Genomic DNA, 16,899 nt, shown 5'->3' with positions numbered 1-16,899 from the left:
ACTTGAGGGAATAAAGTGGGAAGAAACAGTGTCATACAAAAGAAAAGTATTTATTAATTTATTCACAGGTCCTTACTGGCTGCCCATTATATAACATATCCAACTTTTGCTCTTGCAAAGCTTAGAATCTTTGGCAGGAACGCACCGACAAATTAGTAGGTGATACCTGTTTGTGTTCTACGTGCAATGGGAGGGGTTGTCCAAGGGCATCCCAATTTAGGAGACTAGAGAAGACTTTCTAGAGGCAAGGACATCTAAGCCAAAATCTGAAACTGAGGTCAAGTTAGTTGAGTATGGAAATAAACGTTCTAGGCTAAAGGAATGGCCTGATGACTTTGGCAAACGGACAGTAGTGGGGCACGGCTGGCGCAGGGCAAAGGGGTAGCAGTGTGAGATGCTGCCGAACGTGTCAGGAGTCAGTCCGTACAGGGACTGGCACACACTGCTTAGGGACCTGCACCTTCATCCAATGGTCACAGATCGCTAACAAAGAGTTTTAAATAATGGTGTAATGTGATTATATTTGGGTTCCAGAAAAATCACTCTGGCTTAAGGTTAGAAAATGGATGGAAGAAGTCAAGACTGGAGATAGGGAGACCAGTCAGGAGGCTGTTGAAGTTGGGCTGGCTCCAACTGGGGCAGCAGCACAGGGAATGGAGAGACATAGACAGATATTTAGGAGGTAAAATCCATATGGCTATTATGGTTGACTCAAGGGGAAAGAGGAAAAGGAGAGAGTCCAAATTGATTTCCCAGCTTATGGTGTGTACAAAGGGATATTACTGAAAGAGAGAGGGAATTAAAAAAAGACTCACATATAGTGGTAGTGGTGAGGGGGTCAGAGTGAGGCAAGACCATGAGTTCACTTTGAGTTAAACTGAATTTGAGGGCATTCAGGCAAAGATGTTCAGATGCAGAAGGAAATAAGGACCTGGAGCTAGGAGAGACATCAGGGCTGGAGAGAGACTGAGAAGACCTCATCTTAGAGAGACATGGTAACCGAATGGATGAGATCTTCCAGGGTGAGTATGTTGAGCATAAAAATGAAATAGCCTTGGTCAGAATGCTGATCTAGATAGACAGAGCAAGAGGAGCCCAGAAAGGAGACTGACAAGGAGTGACCAGAAGACTAACAATGAGAAGAAAGAGTCTAGTGTTATTTTAGAAGTCAAGCGAAGAAAGGGTTTAAAGGTGTGGGTGGTCATCAGTGTGTCAAATGCTGAGGAAAGCCCACGTTTAAAATAAGAACTGAGAAGTGTCCATTGGGTTTGGCTACAAAAACTTCAACAGTGACACCAGTCAGAGATGGTTTAGTAAACAGGGCTGGCTAGAAGCAGCCTGCAGAGGGCTGGGCCTGAAAGGGGAAGCAAAGAAAAGGCATGGAGTTAAGGCAACTCCAGAAGTGAAGAGAGGGAAAAGATGAAATTAGAACAGGTGTTGGGGTAGGGTGCATTGTTTAAAAAGATAAGAGAAACTGGAGCCCAAAAATGTGGATGGGAAAAAGGTAATAGAGAGGAGAGGTTAAAAGCACAGGGAAGGGGGTGCCTGGGTGGCTCAGTGGGTTAAAGCCTCTGCTTTTGGCTCAGGTCATGATCCCAGGGTCCTGGGATTGAGCCCCGCATTTGGCTCTCTGCTTAGCAGGGAGCCTGCTTCCCTCCTCTCTCTCTCTGCCTGCCTCTGTCTACTTGTGAGCTCTCTCTGTCAAATAAATAAATAAAATCTTTTAAAAAAAAAAGCACAGGGATAGCTGGGGTCCTGAGAAGGCAGGAGAGGCAAGTGCCCAGAATCAGCTTGAGAAATTGGCCTTTATCAGAAAAGCAGTCTCTTCCTTTTCAGAAGTATAAAAGAGAAAGGAAGAGAGGCTGCACACTGGGATGAATAAAGAGCCCACTCTTGTGCCTTGAACATGAACTGAAGTGAACTCTGGTATACATTAGGAGACAACTGAATCCAAGATTAAAAAAAAAAAATCTCTTAGATTTGGGAATCTGTCATACTCTTTCAGAAAAGCAAAAAGTTCTTTACTACATTCATTTTTTAGTATTTGGAATTAAAAAAAAAGACTGGAAGTCCCATTCATAGTGCAGTCTTGTTGAAATATCTTTTGAAATGCACATAGAATTCACAAGAAAAGAGATGTAATTAAGTACAAGCCCTTGCAGTGTACTGCCTGATCCATTTAAAATGGACTAAAACAAGGCTTAGCTCACTGTCAAATCCATGTTTTACTGGAAAAGGTTTTGATGGTGTAACCCAACAACTTCTAAGAAATGCATGTCTGCAAATTCAAAGATTATATAGCTTTCAGAAACTGCTTTACGGGTCGGCTTTAGCTCAAGCGGTTACTTCGCGAAGTCTTCAGAAACTGCTTTACTCAGTGTTTATCAAATAGATTTAAAACCAGTTCTTAGATATGATTTAAATATGTTCCTGCTCATTTCTAGGGCAAAATTTTAGGAATTTAGACAAAGAAAATTATTTCTTTTTAATATTGGCAGGGAATGCTCTCTCACATTTGTTTTGTTTTGGGCTGTATTTTCCTTCTTTTCATCCAAGAGCCACTAGGAATTTAAAGATGAATTGTCACAGGGAGGACAATCTCATCTATCATGTCCTTGACTTTCTTTTAAAGTGGACACACTTGTCTGTTCCTGTGCCCTATCTCCCTGAGAACCACTATAGCAATAAATTAGGCTTGAACTAAAATTCCTTGAAATAAAGCAAAAGTTTTACATTCTAATTAGCTTTGGGAGGGGCTCCTGGGTGGCTCAGTTGGTTGAGTGTAGGGCTCTTCTTCTCCGCTCAGGTCAGGATCTCGGAGTTGTGGGATCGAGGCCTGCATCATGCTCCATGCAGCATGGAGTCCACTGGACACTGTCTCCCTCTCCCTCCTCCTCTGCCCCTCCCCTCTTCTAAAATAAATAAATAAATAAATAAATACATAAATAAATAAATAAAATTTTCTTATTAGCTTTGGGAAGTCAAAGGTCATTTTACCAGAAACCCAAAGCGGTATGAGTCGTGCAGACCAAAAGAACCCACCTGTCTCTTTTCTCTGGAATAAAAACACAAAGCAGAGCAACTAACTAAAAATGGTCAGAGTCAGGGGGTCTGTGCCTAATGTTAGCTCTCACCCTGTGTGGCCTGGAGGAAGGGACTCAACCCTTCACCCACAGGAGTGGTGCAGAGTTGCTTAAAGAGAGCCCATCAAAGATGACTCAAGAAATCAAACCCAGCTTCAAGATTTATAGGAGGGAGTGAGGTCCCTTAGTTGGCTTTCCCTGCAACATTACTGCTGATACAATGTGAGAATATTGTTTAATATAATGAAAACCGTGTTTTCAAAAGTCAGTATGTGGGGTGGGGTGGGGTGGAGGAAAGCATCCACTTATGCACATCTGTGTGCGTGGCAACCAGACTGTAAACCTTGAAAGGAAATCCAAAGCTGAAATATCATGTTAAGAGTGGCCATCAGCGTCTGCACGAGGCAGTAACATGGAGTAAAACAGTTCAATCCCTCAGCCCCCCAACAGAGGTAATGCTCTTCCTCTTCTGAAGGAAAGGGTCGTTTAGCATCTTTTGTCCTCTCACTCCGCATCGCCTCCTCTCCGTCTATTATCGTTGACCTCACACAGAGAACGGAAGCCATGGGGCGCCAGAGGAAAATCTGAGGCCCGTTTCTGTCTGGCGCGCTGAGATCTAGAGAGCTGGAGCTACTGATCAGGGTCCTGCCCAGACTTAACCCGAGTAGAGGGCTCATCTTTCTTCTGCGGGTTGAGATGGAAACTCGCTCAGAGAGTGGTCGAAGCGCACAGCCGTGGGGCGCTGTTCGTGGTGCTGACGCCCGCGCTAAGGCGCGAAGGCGGCAACCCACCCACAGGCGCTAGGCAGCCAGGGGCTCTGGGCCGAGATCGATGTGAGGCGAGTCTGGAAACATCTGCTGCCCACAGACCTACAGCCCGCTCCACAGTTTGGCTCCAAATCTAGCTCACTGGCTCACTTCTTTGCAATTGCAAAACGGCTGGTTCACTTTTTCTCATCCCGGGGGATTTCACAGGGCCCACCTCTGGCTCGCTGATTTGGCGTATCTTTCCTGAAGTCCTCCCTCGCCAATATTAATTCTCTCCAACACCCTCTCCTTTGTACAATACATTACTTTTTGCAGAGCACCTTACAGCTGGCATAGCTCTCACTGGCATCATCAGCTGAGCCATTTCTCCCCCACACATAACCATTCCTCTTCTCTCCCACAGATATTTTTTGCTTTCTCCATCCCTCCTCTCCCAAGCAGGAGGAGACTATCACCTCAACATGCAGGGTGGGCAAATCATCTCACCCACCACAGTAGACCCACCGATTTCTCTTTGATGATGAATTAGGAGAGGCAGAGGCTAGAGTCCCAACGGACAAGAAAAAGTCCCTCAAGAAAATGTGGGTAGTGGTCTGGAGACTGGGGATGGGGACACACACTAGAAGTAAAGCAAAGGAAGGGAACACATACTAGAAGTACCTCGGGAGGAGGTGCAAGGCTTGCTGCAGTTAGAAGACTCCCGGTAGGTGGCACTCTAGCTCAAGGTGCTCTCCACAGAAGCTGGGACTGTGCTGGGGCTCCACCTCAAACCTTCTTTCTGCTAAACAACTCCCCCACCATGTCCCAGCCATGTTTGCAGGTCTATCGTCCTCTTGATCCAAGCACTTACCCAGACTATATTCCTGCTAATAAGCACCGTTTGCACAATTCTACTTACTGTAATGCACAACAAACAAAACATAAATAGAAAAGAGAGGGTTAGTGGGAGGATTTTTTTTTTCCTAGGGTGATTGATGGTGCTCAGATCAGAATTGTTTAATCATCAATAACATGATTCAGCAATTGGGAAATGTAAACAAATTGTGCAACTGCTTGCTGCGGTCAAAGCCCTGAAGGGGCCTACAGCCCTGAGCCAAGTGTGGGGAGGGCAATGCCAGCAGAATGCCCCCTCCCTCCCACCAGGGCAGAGCTGGCTATGCCTACAGCCTGACTGGCGTGACCTTTGGCTTTTGCAGCACACACATGATTGGGCTGGGGTTAATGGCACTTTGCAGGGAGCTCCAATTGAGTAAACAAAAAAATGCCTTGCCCTGTTCTAATGGAGCACATTATTAGGAGGCCTAAGCCTTCATCCAGGCCCCTGCAGCTGCTCTGCAGGTCAGTGCTACCAATAAAGCAATTAGCCAATGAGAAAACTCTTCTTCCCCGAGGGGGACTGTGAGGGTTTTGTTGCAGTTGCTGTGCTTTGCTTTGGGTTTTTAAACAGGCAATCCAAGTTGATCCGAGCCTCTTACATCAGACTCCAGGATGAGGACAGTGAAATTGTGTGTTTGCTGAGTGTGATATTTTAAGGGACTGGACCCTTGCTCAACATAGCCTGGAGAGCTCACTGCTTCCTGTTCAATTAACCTGAACCATAGCTGAACTCTGCCCTTTGAACTCACTCAGCAGATAAATACATTAGCTCACCTAAGGAATCATTAATATTTTTCAATCACAGAAAACAAACATGAATGTCTGAACACAACCCAAGAGATAGTCAATTAGGAATAATGCATGTACCATGTTGAAAAAAAAAATCACAAATGGATGTTATTTACAGAACAAAAAAGGGTCAAAGAAGAAATGAAATGGATTGTGCCAATAGTTCTGGAAACAAAGGTACTTTCATTTTCATATCTGCAAACATGAGGGATACTGGGGAATATTTAGCAATTCCTATTCCATCTACACTGTTCTTTAAATAAATTTTTTAAAAAGGGTGTCCCTTCTATTGGCCTGGTTTCACCTACTTCCATCAGAACACAAAACTCCAAGCCCTCCAAGCTGAAGTCACTCTTCTGGAGTGACTTCAGCGTCCATGCTCAAATACATAACCCAAAATGTTGCATTTCTGGGGAAAGTTCTATTCCATGCCTGATTTGCTACAAATGAGCCAAAATAATTTTTATGGAAGTATTAACTGCTTTTAAGTACCAGTTTGAATGAACCAAGCTAGTGGCTGATTGAAATAATTTTATAGTAGAAAATGATGTTCCTGACACATTGTGACTCTAGCATGTAAACAGATTTGTGTTTATGTGTGTGTGTGTAAAAAAGGAGAGAGAGAGAGAGAGAGAGAGAGAGATGCTAAATGCATCTATTTTGTTCTTAACCCTGCATGTCGTCTTAGAAGAATGAGAAAAAACATCTCCAACCGACTCATTACACATTTCAGTTTGATTCAATTTCACTTCCCACAATTCTGCATCCTGACCCCTCCCCTCCAACCCCTCCCTACTTTTCATTTTTGTTTGGTTTGGAGTGTGGGCTTAATGCCCAGCTATCCTAGATGAGAACACTTAAAGGAATATCACAAGCACGAAGGGTAAATCTATTGAACGAGGGTCTTTAACTATGTGGTTTCCTTAAAGGGAAAGGTTGGATCAATAGGATCAATATGAAAGGTTTCCCTGGCCCTGCATAAAAGGGTAAGGGCTTCTCTTTTCACTGGTTTAACTTTACTCTCTGACAAATGCAAATCAATGGATCTGTGTTTACAACAGATTCCCTAACAGACTCAACTTGGGTAAAGCCCAGAGCCTCGCCCTGGGGGTGGGGAGTCCGGGCTTGCTCCAGGAGGATGCTCTAGGGCAGAGCTTCAAGCTCAAGGCCCTGCGGGTAGAGTAAGGAGCGAGCTGCCAATAGCTACCACTCACCGTTAAAGAAGGGGCTCCTGGCCCACTGAGATCCTGATGCTGCTGCCTGTGGAATACCAAACAGGTTCCTCCAAGGATGTCTCAACCCAAGGATAGAGCCCAGATTCCTAGGATCTTGTGAGCCAGTCACTGTTCTTTCCTACCTACGTAGATTTGTGGGGTTAACTACACAGAGGGAGTGGGAATGAAATGTCTAAAATCGGAGCAGCCCTTTCTTAGATGGTAACTGGCTCTCTTAGCAATGGCAAGGCAAACCACTAAACGTGTGGGTTCTTTTCCTCTTAATTTTACCTTTCCCTTTAAAAATGTGATGCTTTCCAGAGATTACATGACTTCAAGTCAATACCAGTTACAGAGAAATTATTTTTCTTCCTGCAGGAGAAAGTATATGTATATTTGATTATACGAACCAAAGTCCGATGCTGATTAAATTACACTGGAGGTGTGCTTCCAACCCAAACAAAGTCTGCATTCTACGGAAGAGTCATGGATCTTCGAATGGCGACAGAAGCACCAAGGTGGAATGCAGAGCCTCCCTTCCCTCGGGGGCAATTTGCGAGCAGTCGGCTTTTCATAAAAAATGTCCACAACTTCTAGGAAACCTGCTCCCCAAGTAAGGCTATCTATCTCTATATGCATGTCGCCAGCCTGCCTTCGTGTTTTGCCCATTCTGCACCTTGTCGGGCACCAGATGGGCTGAATTACCCAGTAAGTTTCCCTTCCTCCCCTCTCCCTGCACTTAGGAGAACTTATGCACATTTTCCAGAGTTGTTGGCTTGAGTGAGACTTGGGAAACAAAAAGCCTTTCCCAAAGGCAGTGAAGTGGGGTAGGGGGACAGAGTGGGTGAAGAGGGGTGCTGATGGGCCTCCGGTGCACCTGAAGGAGGCTCTGCACATGATAGCCTAAATGATCCCATTAGACTTCTTCATAAAGTTCTCTTCCCACCAAGAAAAGTACCCCCTGGAGAAAGTGACTTTCCCTAGGCCAAGAAAAAAAGAAAATAATAAAGTGTCTCTGAGATGTCAGGGGTGAGGATAATCCAGAGAATCTGTAGATAAAGTTTAAGGCCCAGGGTGCCTCCATACTCACCCTTTCCCCCAGGGTCCTTTATCCAGGCAATTATTTCTATTTATTCCCTTCTAATTTCCCTTCCTTTGGCAAGAACCCAGAAATTAAACTCTCTCCTTCTCCTCTGAGGTTTTCATTCCTCCAGGGATCCCCCGACATGATCCCACTCTTCCTGAAGACAATTTCTGCCAACATCAGCCACCAGCTATAGTGTGGTGGGGCTCAGTACATTCTTCCTTCAGCCTCTTTCCTCTGCTATTCCTTTAGAAATAGAAACTAACGGCCAGAAAATCAAGAGGTGAAAACAGAAAGAGAGAGAGGCTCTCCTTCCCTCTAGGTTCAGGTTTGGAGCTTGGGGACCTGCCCTGTTACCTCTAGACCTGGCTCTAGAAGTAAGTAAAAACATTTCTCATCTTGGAACCCAAATCTGGGGAGTCAGTTTCCCCTCTGCTTTACTCTCACCATTCACCAGAATCCCTGTCCTATTTTGGGATTCTAAGATTGATATGGAGGAGAGTCTAAGCTCACTCACCCCTCCCAGAACCTAGGAGCTCTTCCAGTGGGGGCTCTGGGGAGGAGGACCCATTGTCTTCCTGACCTGAAGGACACTAGCCACTCTTCTTGGTTTCTTTATCTGGTCACCTGACCCAGGGAACTGTAGTTTTCAGTAGGCTGTTGGGCATATTCTGACTAGAAATCAAGCTGTATCAGAGCTCCCTTCTTTAAGAAGTCCACTGGTGGGAAGATGAACCCCATCTCTGGGAATGATAGGAAGAAATACCAGTTCACCCTCTGGCACACCTCAAAGCAGAACTATGAAAGATTTTTCTTCTTCTCTCTCCTTCCTTCTTCTCGTTTCATTCTTGGAGAAGGAAGGAAAGCACTCCTTTCCTTCCAGACTGAGACCTACTCTTGAAGGAAAAGCTTCGTTTTTCCCAGTCGTAGGATTTAGAGTTTCATAAAACCAGAACAATTTAATTCTCATCCCACCCCCACTATCTAACCCAGCTCTTTCATTCTTTTCAGTATAATTCACCTTAGCGTTCCTTCTGGACGAATAAGCCACCATTTGGCAAGGGAAGCCTGTAGGGCATGGTGTGGACATCTCCTCCGCGGGAAGGAAGGAAGAGCTCAAAAGTTGTCTTCTCCAGTCAATGCACGTGCCTTAGAGAAAACCTTCCATCCCGGGTCTCAGAGGATAAGTTCTCTCCAGTTGGTGGGAAGGGGTGGGGTGGGGTTCCCCAGTTTGATTTTCTTACCTTACTGCCCCCCGCCCCTACAGGAAACAAGATTCTGCGCTGGTAGACCCAATTAGCCTACAGCAGACTGTTCTGAGGGATGAAGCACAGGCCTTTGTCACTGGGGCGGCGTTTAATTGCCCACTTAATGCAACAGTGTAGAAAGTCTGTGAATGCGAACACTCTGGTGTGAGTGATTCCTTTTAATGAAAACAAGGAAAGATGCGAGGGGATCCGAGGATCCGAAAGCTGCGCGGTTATCATGGCAGCTCGAGAGACGTTTCCAAGTTGCGTTTGGTCGTTCCCGCAAATCGAGAGGTAGGTCAAACTGCCTGGATGGTTTAGAAGAAAAGATATTGCCCGGGCCCTGTTTGACCAGGCGAGGGCCGTGGGGACCGGGAGCGACGGTCCCCCGAGAACGAGAGAGCTGGGAGGACTCCAGAGCCGTCCGGAGCAGCCCTTTCGCGGACTCGGTCCGCCGCAGAGCCCTCCGCGGGGACGCAGGACGCAGAGCGCGCGCGCGCGCGCGGGGACTACGGAGATGGCTGGAGCTCGGCGACCCGAGAAAGTCTCGGAAAGAGGCGGGCTGGGGCAGCGCGGGGAGAAGCCGCGGCCTGACCTGTGGGCCCGCCGGGAGCAGGGACAGCGGCGCGGCGGGAGCGCGGGGGAGACTGGGCGCTGGGGAGCGGGGGCGCTGGCGAGCGCTCTGCTGGGAAGAGCGCGCCGTCGGGCTTACTGGAAACCCGCCGGATCAGGTTCCAGATCAATGAGATCTGGGTCCACACGTTTACGTTATTGTTGCCAGCATTAATGCTCTTTTAATCTTCTAAACATTATCAGCATCGATCTCCCTCCATATACACATTTGTTTGAGAAAGTGACATAACCACACGGTGGAAAGCCTGGAACAAAATGCACAGCCGCTCGCGTGGAGGGCGCCCAGCGGCCTGGACTGCTGCTCGCGCTCGGCCTCACTACCCTTCCTTGCGTTCTGTCTTCTCCGCCCGCTCCCGCTCACCCTGATGCGTGTTAGGAGGGTGCTCTCCAGGCACCCGGGACTTGACCAAACAAGGACAGTAGCGAGCTTTTCAGTTATTAATCCGACCAGCCAGCAGGCGAAAGTATCTTGTGCTCAGTACGGACGCAGGTTTGTGTTCGGTCTCTCGGGCTCGGATCCCGCACTAACTGCGGGGAGAGAGGGCCTGAGCTGGGCCGGGAGCCGACCAGCAGGAGGGACGGTGGGCTTCCGACAACGATGTCCCTGCCTCTCCACTTAGAAGAGGCCAGTCGACCACCAGCATAGCCCATGACTTTCCTGGCGCCGAAGGAGAGACGCCGGCCCGTGGTGTCCTTGACAGGAGCCGCTGCACACTGTCCCCAGCAGGCTTTGCCGCCGCGAGCGTCAGATGGCCCAGGCAACATCTTGGCAGGCTGGTGAAAGGCCATCAGCTGTCTGAACAGAGTTGCCTCCAGACTGGCCTCTGGGACTTGCTGTCTGAAGAGGACCGTGTGTCTGTCCACCGCCAGGACATGTAGCAGGTTTCGAGCAGGCCTCCCCCGCCCTCCCCGGAGCCCGGGTCGCGGGAGGCGCAAACCTTGGCAGGTCGTACCGTCAGAGGCTTCGCTCTAGCTGCGGGCCTTTGGAGGACACCACTCCCGCCATGGAGGCCCGGATATTCCTCCGTGAGCCGCCAGTCCCAGGTTTTGCCTGGGTTTTTCAGCCCCTCCTTCTTCGTGTCTGTGCTTCGTTCAGAAGCTTCTTGGGCTCTTAGTCAGGAGTGTTAGTGTTCAAACCCGGAGGAGTTTGTCCGAGCCGCTTTGTGCGGGGCGGAAATACAAACTGCCTGCGGGAGCGCGCCCTGAGAACCGCCCAAGGCACGGCTACAACCCCTGGCGGCCTTGGCCACCCTTTCCCAACGAAATCGTGCTCTTGGAGTCCGTTTCTCTGAAATATAGTGCTGGGGCGATCTGAGTTTCCCCAGGGTCTTGTCCCTTTGAAATGCCACCCTGAGCTGGGGACCCACCAATGGGCCCAAAGGAGACCTGGGGGAGGCAGGTGGGAGAGGAGAGGGAGGACCTGTTTCTGTGGATCCGGAGTTTGCTTCGCCTAAATGTGAGGTCTGCAACATCTGGTCCAAATCAGACATCCTGATTCCGAGATCCCTCAAACCCCTGCCTGCTTGAGCCTCTGGCAAGACACAGAGGGGGCCAAAATGAGAAAGAGAAAGGGAAACTAAAAGGAGAGGAAGGGAGAGAAAAGAGGCCTGGTTGGGGCAAGCTGGAGGTGCCCAGGCAGCTCTTGGAGGCTCCATCCTGGCAGGCAGGACCAGCTGCCCTGTGGAGCGATGGGCTTGTTTAAGCCCCAGAGCCCTGCCGCGTGGGCCCTCAGCGGCGTCCCTGCGGGGATTCCGATCGATACTCCTGGCGGGGAAGGCCTCTGCTTTTCTTCTCCATTTGCTCCCGTCCCCTAGCACTCCTGAGCACATAATACCTACTTACCAGTCCTAGCTTCTGTGTCAGCGTCTGAAGAGACTGATCTACTGACCCCATACTGAAAAGCCTCCTATGTAATAATAACCACTCAACACACTTGTAGTTGCTGATAAAATGGCCAGATAAAAAGGCTAAAGCCCTTGTCCCTTTTCAACTCAGGGTAATAAAACAGACACACATTTGAATGCTTGAGCAAAGCGGGGTCCTCAGCAGGAATTTCCCACTCGCTGAAGGAGGCTTTCAATTTCCTGCGGAGGTGGCTTCAGCACTTCTCCTTGGAAGAGCCTCTGTGCTTCCCGGGGCAGCCTCTCAGGAGTGTCCCCCTACCCCGACTTTCCTGGGGTGGGTGGTGGGACCGGGGATCCCCACATATGCCACACATTCCCTTATCCCAGCAATGCTTGGGGCTAATGTGGGCTAACAGGTCAAGCATTACTTGCCATGTCACTTTCAGACACACATAGGCACAAGGCACACGATCTATTTCTCTTTCTTTCTTTCTAGCTCTGTCCTTTGCAGGACAGGCGTGAGGGGGCGGCAGCGTTCTGAGATGGTCTGGAATGGAAAAGCTGTCATCCTGCCTTTAACTGTACCCTCCACTCCAGCTGCCAAGTTTCTTCTGACTCCCTGTGCCAGGGAAGCCAGCCGCTGCTGGAGCTCACCTGACAGGCACTCGCGGAGTTTTGGGGGGCCAAGACAAAGGAGTACCGCTCTGTTCAGAAGTGTTAGGAAACCTCCAGTTTATTCCTCACCGCTGCCCTCTATTCACTGCTTAATCTTTTCTAGGAACCGGGAGCAAACAAGAGAGAATTGTGGTAGAGAATGAAGAGTAAGCTAAAGGAAAAAGACGACTAAAAGCACACAAAAATATTAGGAGTCCATAGATTTGGGGAAGCTTTTGGGGGGATAGTTTTCTTTACCTTTTCAGATCAATACTGAGGGGGGATTACTGCCTGGAGATCGGAATCCTCCAACAGCGGGGAAAGGCGGAGGCTGTCAGAGTGGAAACGCCCCCTCCCCAAGCCTGGGTGAACACGCCCCCAGCCCCGTCCCGCATCCGTAGAGTGCACCCCGTAAGCCAGGTTCAACGGTGCGAGGAAAGCCCCAGGGAGCGGGAGAGGAAGCCTGAGCTCGCCGCTCCGGAAGCGCGTTGTGTACAGCTGGCTCGGACCATGCCGGCCGCACACAACGCACATCCCACTTTCCGCACCAATGTAAATCACTGCCACTACGAATTGTCCCCTCGGTGGTTCACGGATCCGGAGAGATGGCCCCAGTCCAAGAGAAACTGCCCATACAGACTTGCAGTAGGATACTGTGTATCCTCCCCAGTGGGGCGCCTGGACCCTTTGCCCCTCTGGACCCATGACTAAGTCCTGGAGGCAGCGCAACTGCCACACGCACCGCGCTGGGTCTGCGCGCACAAAAGCGCGCAACTGTATGTCAGTCGCAGCCAGGGCTGCGTCTTTCTCTCTTGCTCCCGCCGCCCACACAGGAGGTATCTGTGCTCCTAGAACAATAGAGGGCTGTACCTCGCGGCTCGGCCGCTAGAGGAGGCACAAAGAACCAAGCCCGCTCCTGAACAATGTAACCAACGCGTCGACCGGTCCCCTCCCGCGGGCAGCCTGCCCTCCCCGCCGCCGCGCTACGCGCACAATCAGCGTCCGCTTAATGCAAAGGCGGAGCCTGTAGCCAGTGGCCAAGATGCTTTAACTAACCTGCATCTTAATTTTCAGCACCTCTCCTCACAAACGCCCAGTCTCTCTCCCAGCCCAGCCAAATCTCGGCAAATGTCAGCAAAAGCTGGGTGCCGGGCGAGCGTGGCCGGCGAATTAGGCAGCTGTCCATTATTAGTTTTTCCTCCCCCATCCTCCCAGAGGTGAATGTGTTAGTCCCAACCTTCGTCCTTGCACCCTCCCCTCTCGGTAGGCAATGACACGGGAACTGGCCCAGCCCGGCTCTTTCTGTCAGAAACTCCCCGAGCCAGCGCCAAGGCCGGGGATGAGCCTGGAAAGCGCTGTTGTATCCTACCAACCGTTCCCCCGCGCGGTCAAGATTGTGACTCCTGCCAATAACTACACAAGTTTGCCTGGTGTGGTGGGTAGGAGAAGAACGGAGATTTATTTTTTCATTTCTGAAGAGCAAAGCGCCTCAACTGCCTCCGTACAGGGAAACCAGGCAGCCTGGAAAACTGAAATGTATTGTCTAAGCTAGAGTTCAAGTGCACAGGGCCAATCCTGAGTCTCCTTGAGTCCTGTAAAGAGAAAGCTCCTGTAGACACAGCGCACCCCCTCCCTTGTCCCAGAACTAGGGAAGGCAAAAAGAGGGGGTAAAATTGGCACATTCAGGGGAGGGTGAATGAAATGTGGTGGTGGAGCGTGGGTCAATGAAAGCTTGGAGTCAAGGAAGGAGGAAGAGAAGTATGAAAATGCAGAAGAAAAGGATGACAGAAAATGACAGAAAAGGAACAAGGGAGCAGAAGGAGGAAATGACAGAACAAGAAATAAAGTGGAGAGAAAATAGGAAGTGCGTAGCGGAGAGGAGGGAAGAACCGAAGCCAGGCGCGCTGACCTGGGGCCACAAACGCCGGGAGAACTCTCCCCAGCAGCCGGGGTCCAGGAGACCCTCTGTGCTTACCTGCCAGGCGTAAGGCGGACATGCGCTGGAACTCGGGCTCCTGCAGCCACTTCCACATCCTGCGAAAGGTCTCCCTGCCAGATTTGAGTTTACTCCACGGTTTTGGGTTCCGGAGCAGGTCGGAGAGAGTCCCCTGAGACCGGCACAGCACCCTCTGCGCGAAGATCGCCTGGGGGATGCTGTAGCGCTTCAGCTCCGCGGTGATGCGCTGGGCCACCTCTTTGGTGTTGATCTCCTCCAGCTGGCCCGATGTAGCCACCTGCGAGCCAGAGGAGGACGAGGGTGGCCGCTCGCGGCTGGGCGCCAGCACCGGCCCATGGGACTGAGCATGGCCCGGGTGGTGCAGGCCATTGAGGTGCGACATCATGGCCGCGGGCGGGGTGCCCAGGCCGCGAGACAGGTGCTGCTCACCGCGGGTCAGCATGGCAGTGTGGTGCGCGTCGAAGTTAGGGCTGAGCATTTTGTCGTGGCCCGGCGGCCCGTAGTTGGGCAGGCTCTGCTGCGCGTTGTGGAGGCCGCCCAGCCCGTTGCCCAGTGGCGTGGCGGCCAGCGGGGACAGGCTCTGGCTCATGCCGGGCATCTCCTTGTAGGGGCTGTAGAGGTTGTTCATGGCCGGGAGCCCGCGCTCGTCGCGCATGAGGGTGAAGCTGCCGCTGACGTTGCCCGACAGGCGCTGGTGGTGGTGGTGGTGGTGGTGGTGCGGGTGGTGGTGCGGGTGCGGGTGGTGGAACTTGTCCGACACTGTGGAGATGGGCGGCAGCGGCTGGAGCGGCGTCAGCGTGGTGTAGGTGTTGCTCATGCCCATGCCGGGCGGGGACGAGTCGCAAGACATGCTCATGGCGTGATGGAGCGGGATGGAGAGCTCGGGCCGGTAGTCGCCGCCGTCCAGGATCGAGGCCATGCTAGTGACCATGGCCGAGCGCGACGCCGCCGCCGCCGCCGCCGCTGCCGCCGTGCCCAGCTCCTGGTGCGCCGTTGGCGGCGGCGGCGGGCCCCGCAGCGAGCCAGCAGCGCCGCGGCCGGCGTGGTGGGGGCTGGGGCTGGCCAGCAGCTCCTGCTCATGGCTCGGGCCCCCGCCGCCGCCCCCGCCGCCCCCGCCGCCGCCCCCGCCGCTGCCGCCGCCGGCCGGCCCGTGCAAAGTGCCCAGACTTTCCATTGTCAGCTCCGGGTTCATGGCGCAGCCTTCTAGGTCTTTGGTGAGGCATCGATAGGCGGTGTAGGCAGCCTTCATTCAGTCCATCGGGGCCCGGGGGCGGCGGGGGCGGCGGGGGCGGCCGGCGGGCTGGCAAGGCGCGCGTGGCGGAGCTCGGTCGCGGGAGCGGGGGAGGGCGCGGGAGTGCGTGAGTGTGTGGAGGGGGAGCGTGCGTGCGGGTGTGCGCCCCGGGCTGCGGGCGGGCAGGCGGGCGCGCCCGGGGTGGGGGTGGGGTGGGGGCGGACGGGGCGTGCGAGCGGGAGAGGGGAGGGGGCGGGGAGGGAGGGAGGGATCACCGGGCCCCACCGCTCGGGCCGGCGCGCTGCCTCGCCATGTCCGAGCCCGCTCCGGCGCCGACGTCTTCTGTTTGGGTGAGCGGGAGCTGTCCAGAAGGGCTCTGCCGCTCGCCCGGGCAGCCAACCTAGCCTCCCGGACCCGGGGCGGGGCAGCGCCCGATGGGCGCTGCAAACAGCCACTCCGAGTGCGCTACTGCCCCGGGGGGCGGGCCTCCTGAGTGAGGCTACCAATGGCCGAGGAGGGGGGCGGGACCATGTGTTTCAGGTTTGGCTGACGGCTCTGTGCCTTTTTTTCCTCCTTTGCCACTAGAATCAAACGTCAAGGAGAGGGAGGGAGGGGAAGAGGGTGTAGTGGGGAGGGAGAGGCGAGAGTGCAAGCGAGGGAGAGAAATTATGTTAAAGATGCCGCTCTGTGTCCCTCTTGAGCAGCTGCGATCTGTAGAAAAGGGCATTGCTTTCGTTCCCTTTGCCTCACCCCACAGCTTTTCTGGAGGCTACCAAGCCGGTCTGTACTGTGAAAATACAAACCCAAGTCTCCTAGCGAGCCACTTCCCAAGCGTCTCTATCTGAGAGCCAGTAGTTTACCCTTTTCAAATGCAGGCGCTTAGGTATTCTAATGCAGGGTAAATTCCGGAGACCGAGGCTTGCATATCCACCGGGCGAAAGGAACCCCAGGACCCTCGCTGCCTTGGAGCTGCGGCCGGCGACGCGAGTCCACAGGCGGCGCGGGCCACCGTAATCCAAGCAAAGTTAACACAATAACATCATTTAATTACCCGGCGAGCCCATAAATCTCCCAGTTATGAGGCTTCAGAAGGGCCCTGTTAGATTGCAAAACAAAACTAGAACTCTAGGAGCTGCGGTTTCAGGGTGACCAAATGCTCCCCCCATTAGCGTCTTGTAAAGAAGTGGTTGTGGGTGGGGGACGGCAAGACTGTTCCCAAAGCCTGTAGTGAGCAAACTTCTCCTGGGAGCAAGGAGTACGTAAACCTTCTGGGACGACACCCGCGGATTTTTCTTCTATCGCGTCCCCCCACCCCCCCCGCGCGCGCGCACACACACACACACACGCTCGAATCCCGAGAAAGGAAAGCCCCAGATTGGGGCTGTGGGTAGATGACACGGATCCTCGGCCGACATCTGAATATCAAAAACTTGTTTCGGAAAAGACCAGAACCCTGGCGAGTTTTAAAAAGTGCACCTTCGTCTATCCAGAATTTCCGTTGTTTGCTCACCCTGGGTCGG

At 52.1% G+C, this 16,899-nt stretch overlaps 1 protein-coding gene across 2 annotated transcripts in view; it reads right to left on the bottom strand.

The window, feature by feature from the left end:
* ONECUT2 (one cut homeobox 2) overlaps positions 1–15,828 on the bottom strand; it is a 58,292-nt gene extending 42,464 nt beyond the window's left edge. For both annotated transcript variants that reach the window (XR_006820989.1, XM_046024256.1), the window contains exon 1: positions 14,167–15,828. Coding sequence is in view for 1 of the 2 variants with exons in the window: in XM_046024256.1 (XP_045880212.1) it covers positions 14,167–15,397 (1,231 nt within the window). In the remaining variant the exon portion in view is untranslated. The remainder of the gene's footprint in view (positions 1–14,166) is intronic.
* Between the last annotated feature and the right edge of the window lie 1,071 nt (positions 15,829–16,899).

Source organism: Meles meles, chromosome 12, assembly GCF_922984935.1.
Source record: "Meles meles chromosome 12, mMelMel3.1 paternal haplotype, whole genome shotgun sequence".
NCBI lineage: Eukaryota > Metazoa > Chordata > Mammalia > Carnivora > Mustelidae > Meles > Meles meles.
The sequence above is the reverse complement of the archived record's forward strand: the minus strand, read 5'-3'. Positions and strand labels throughout refer to the sequence as shown.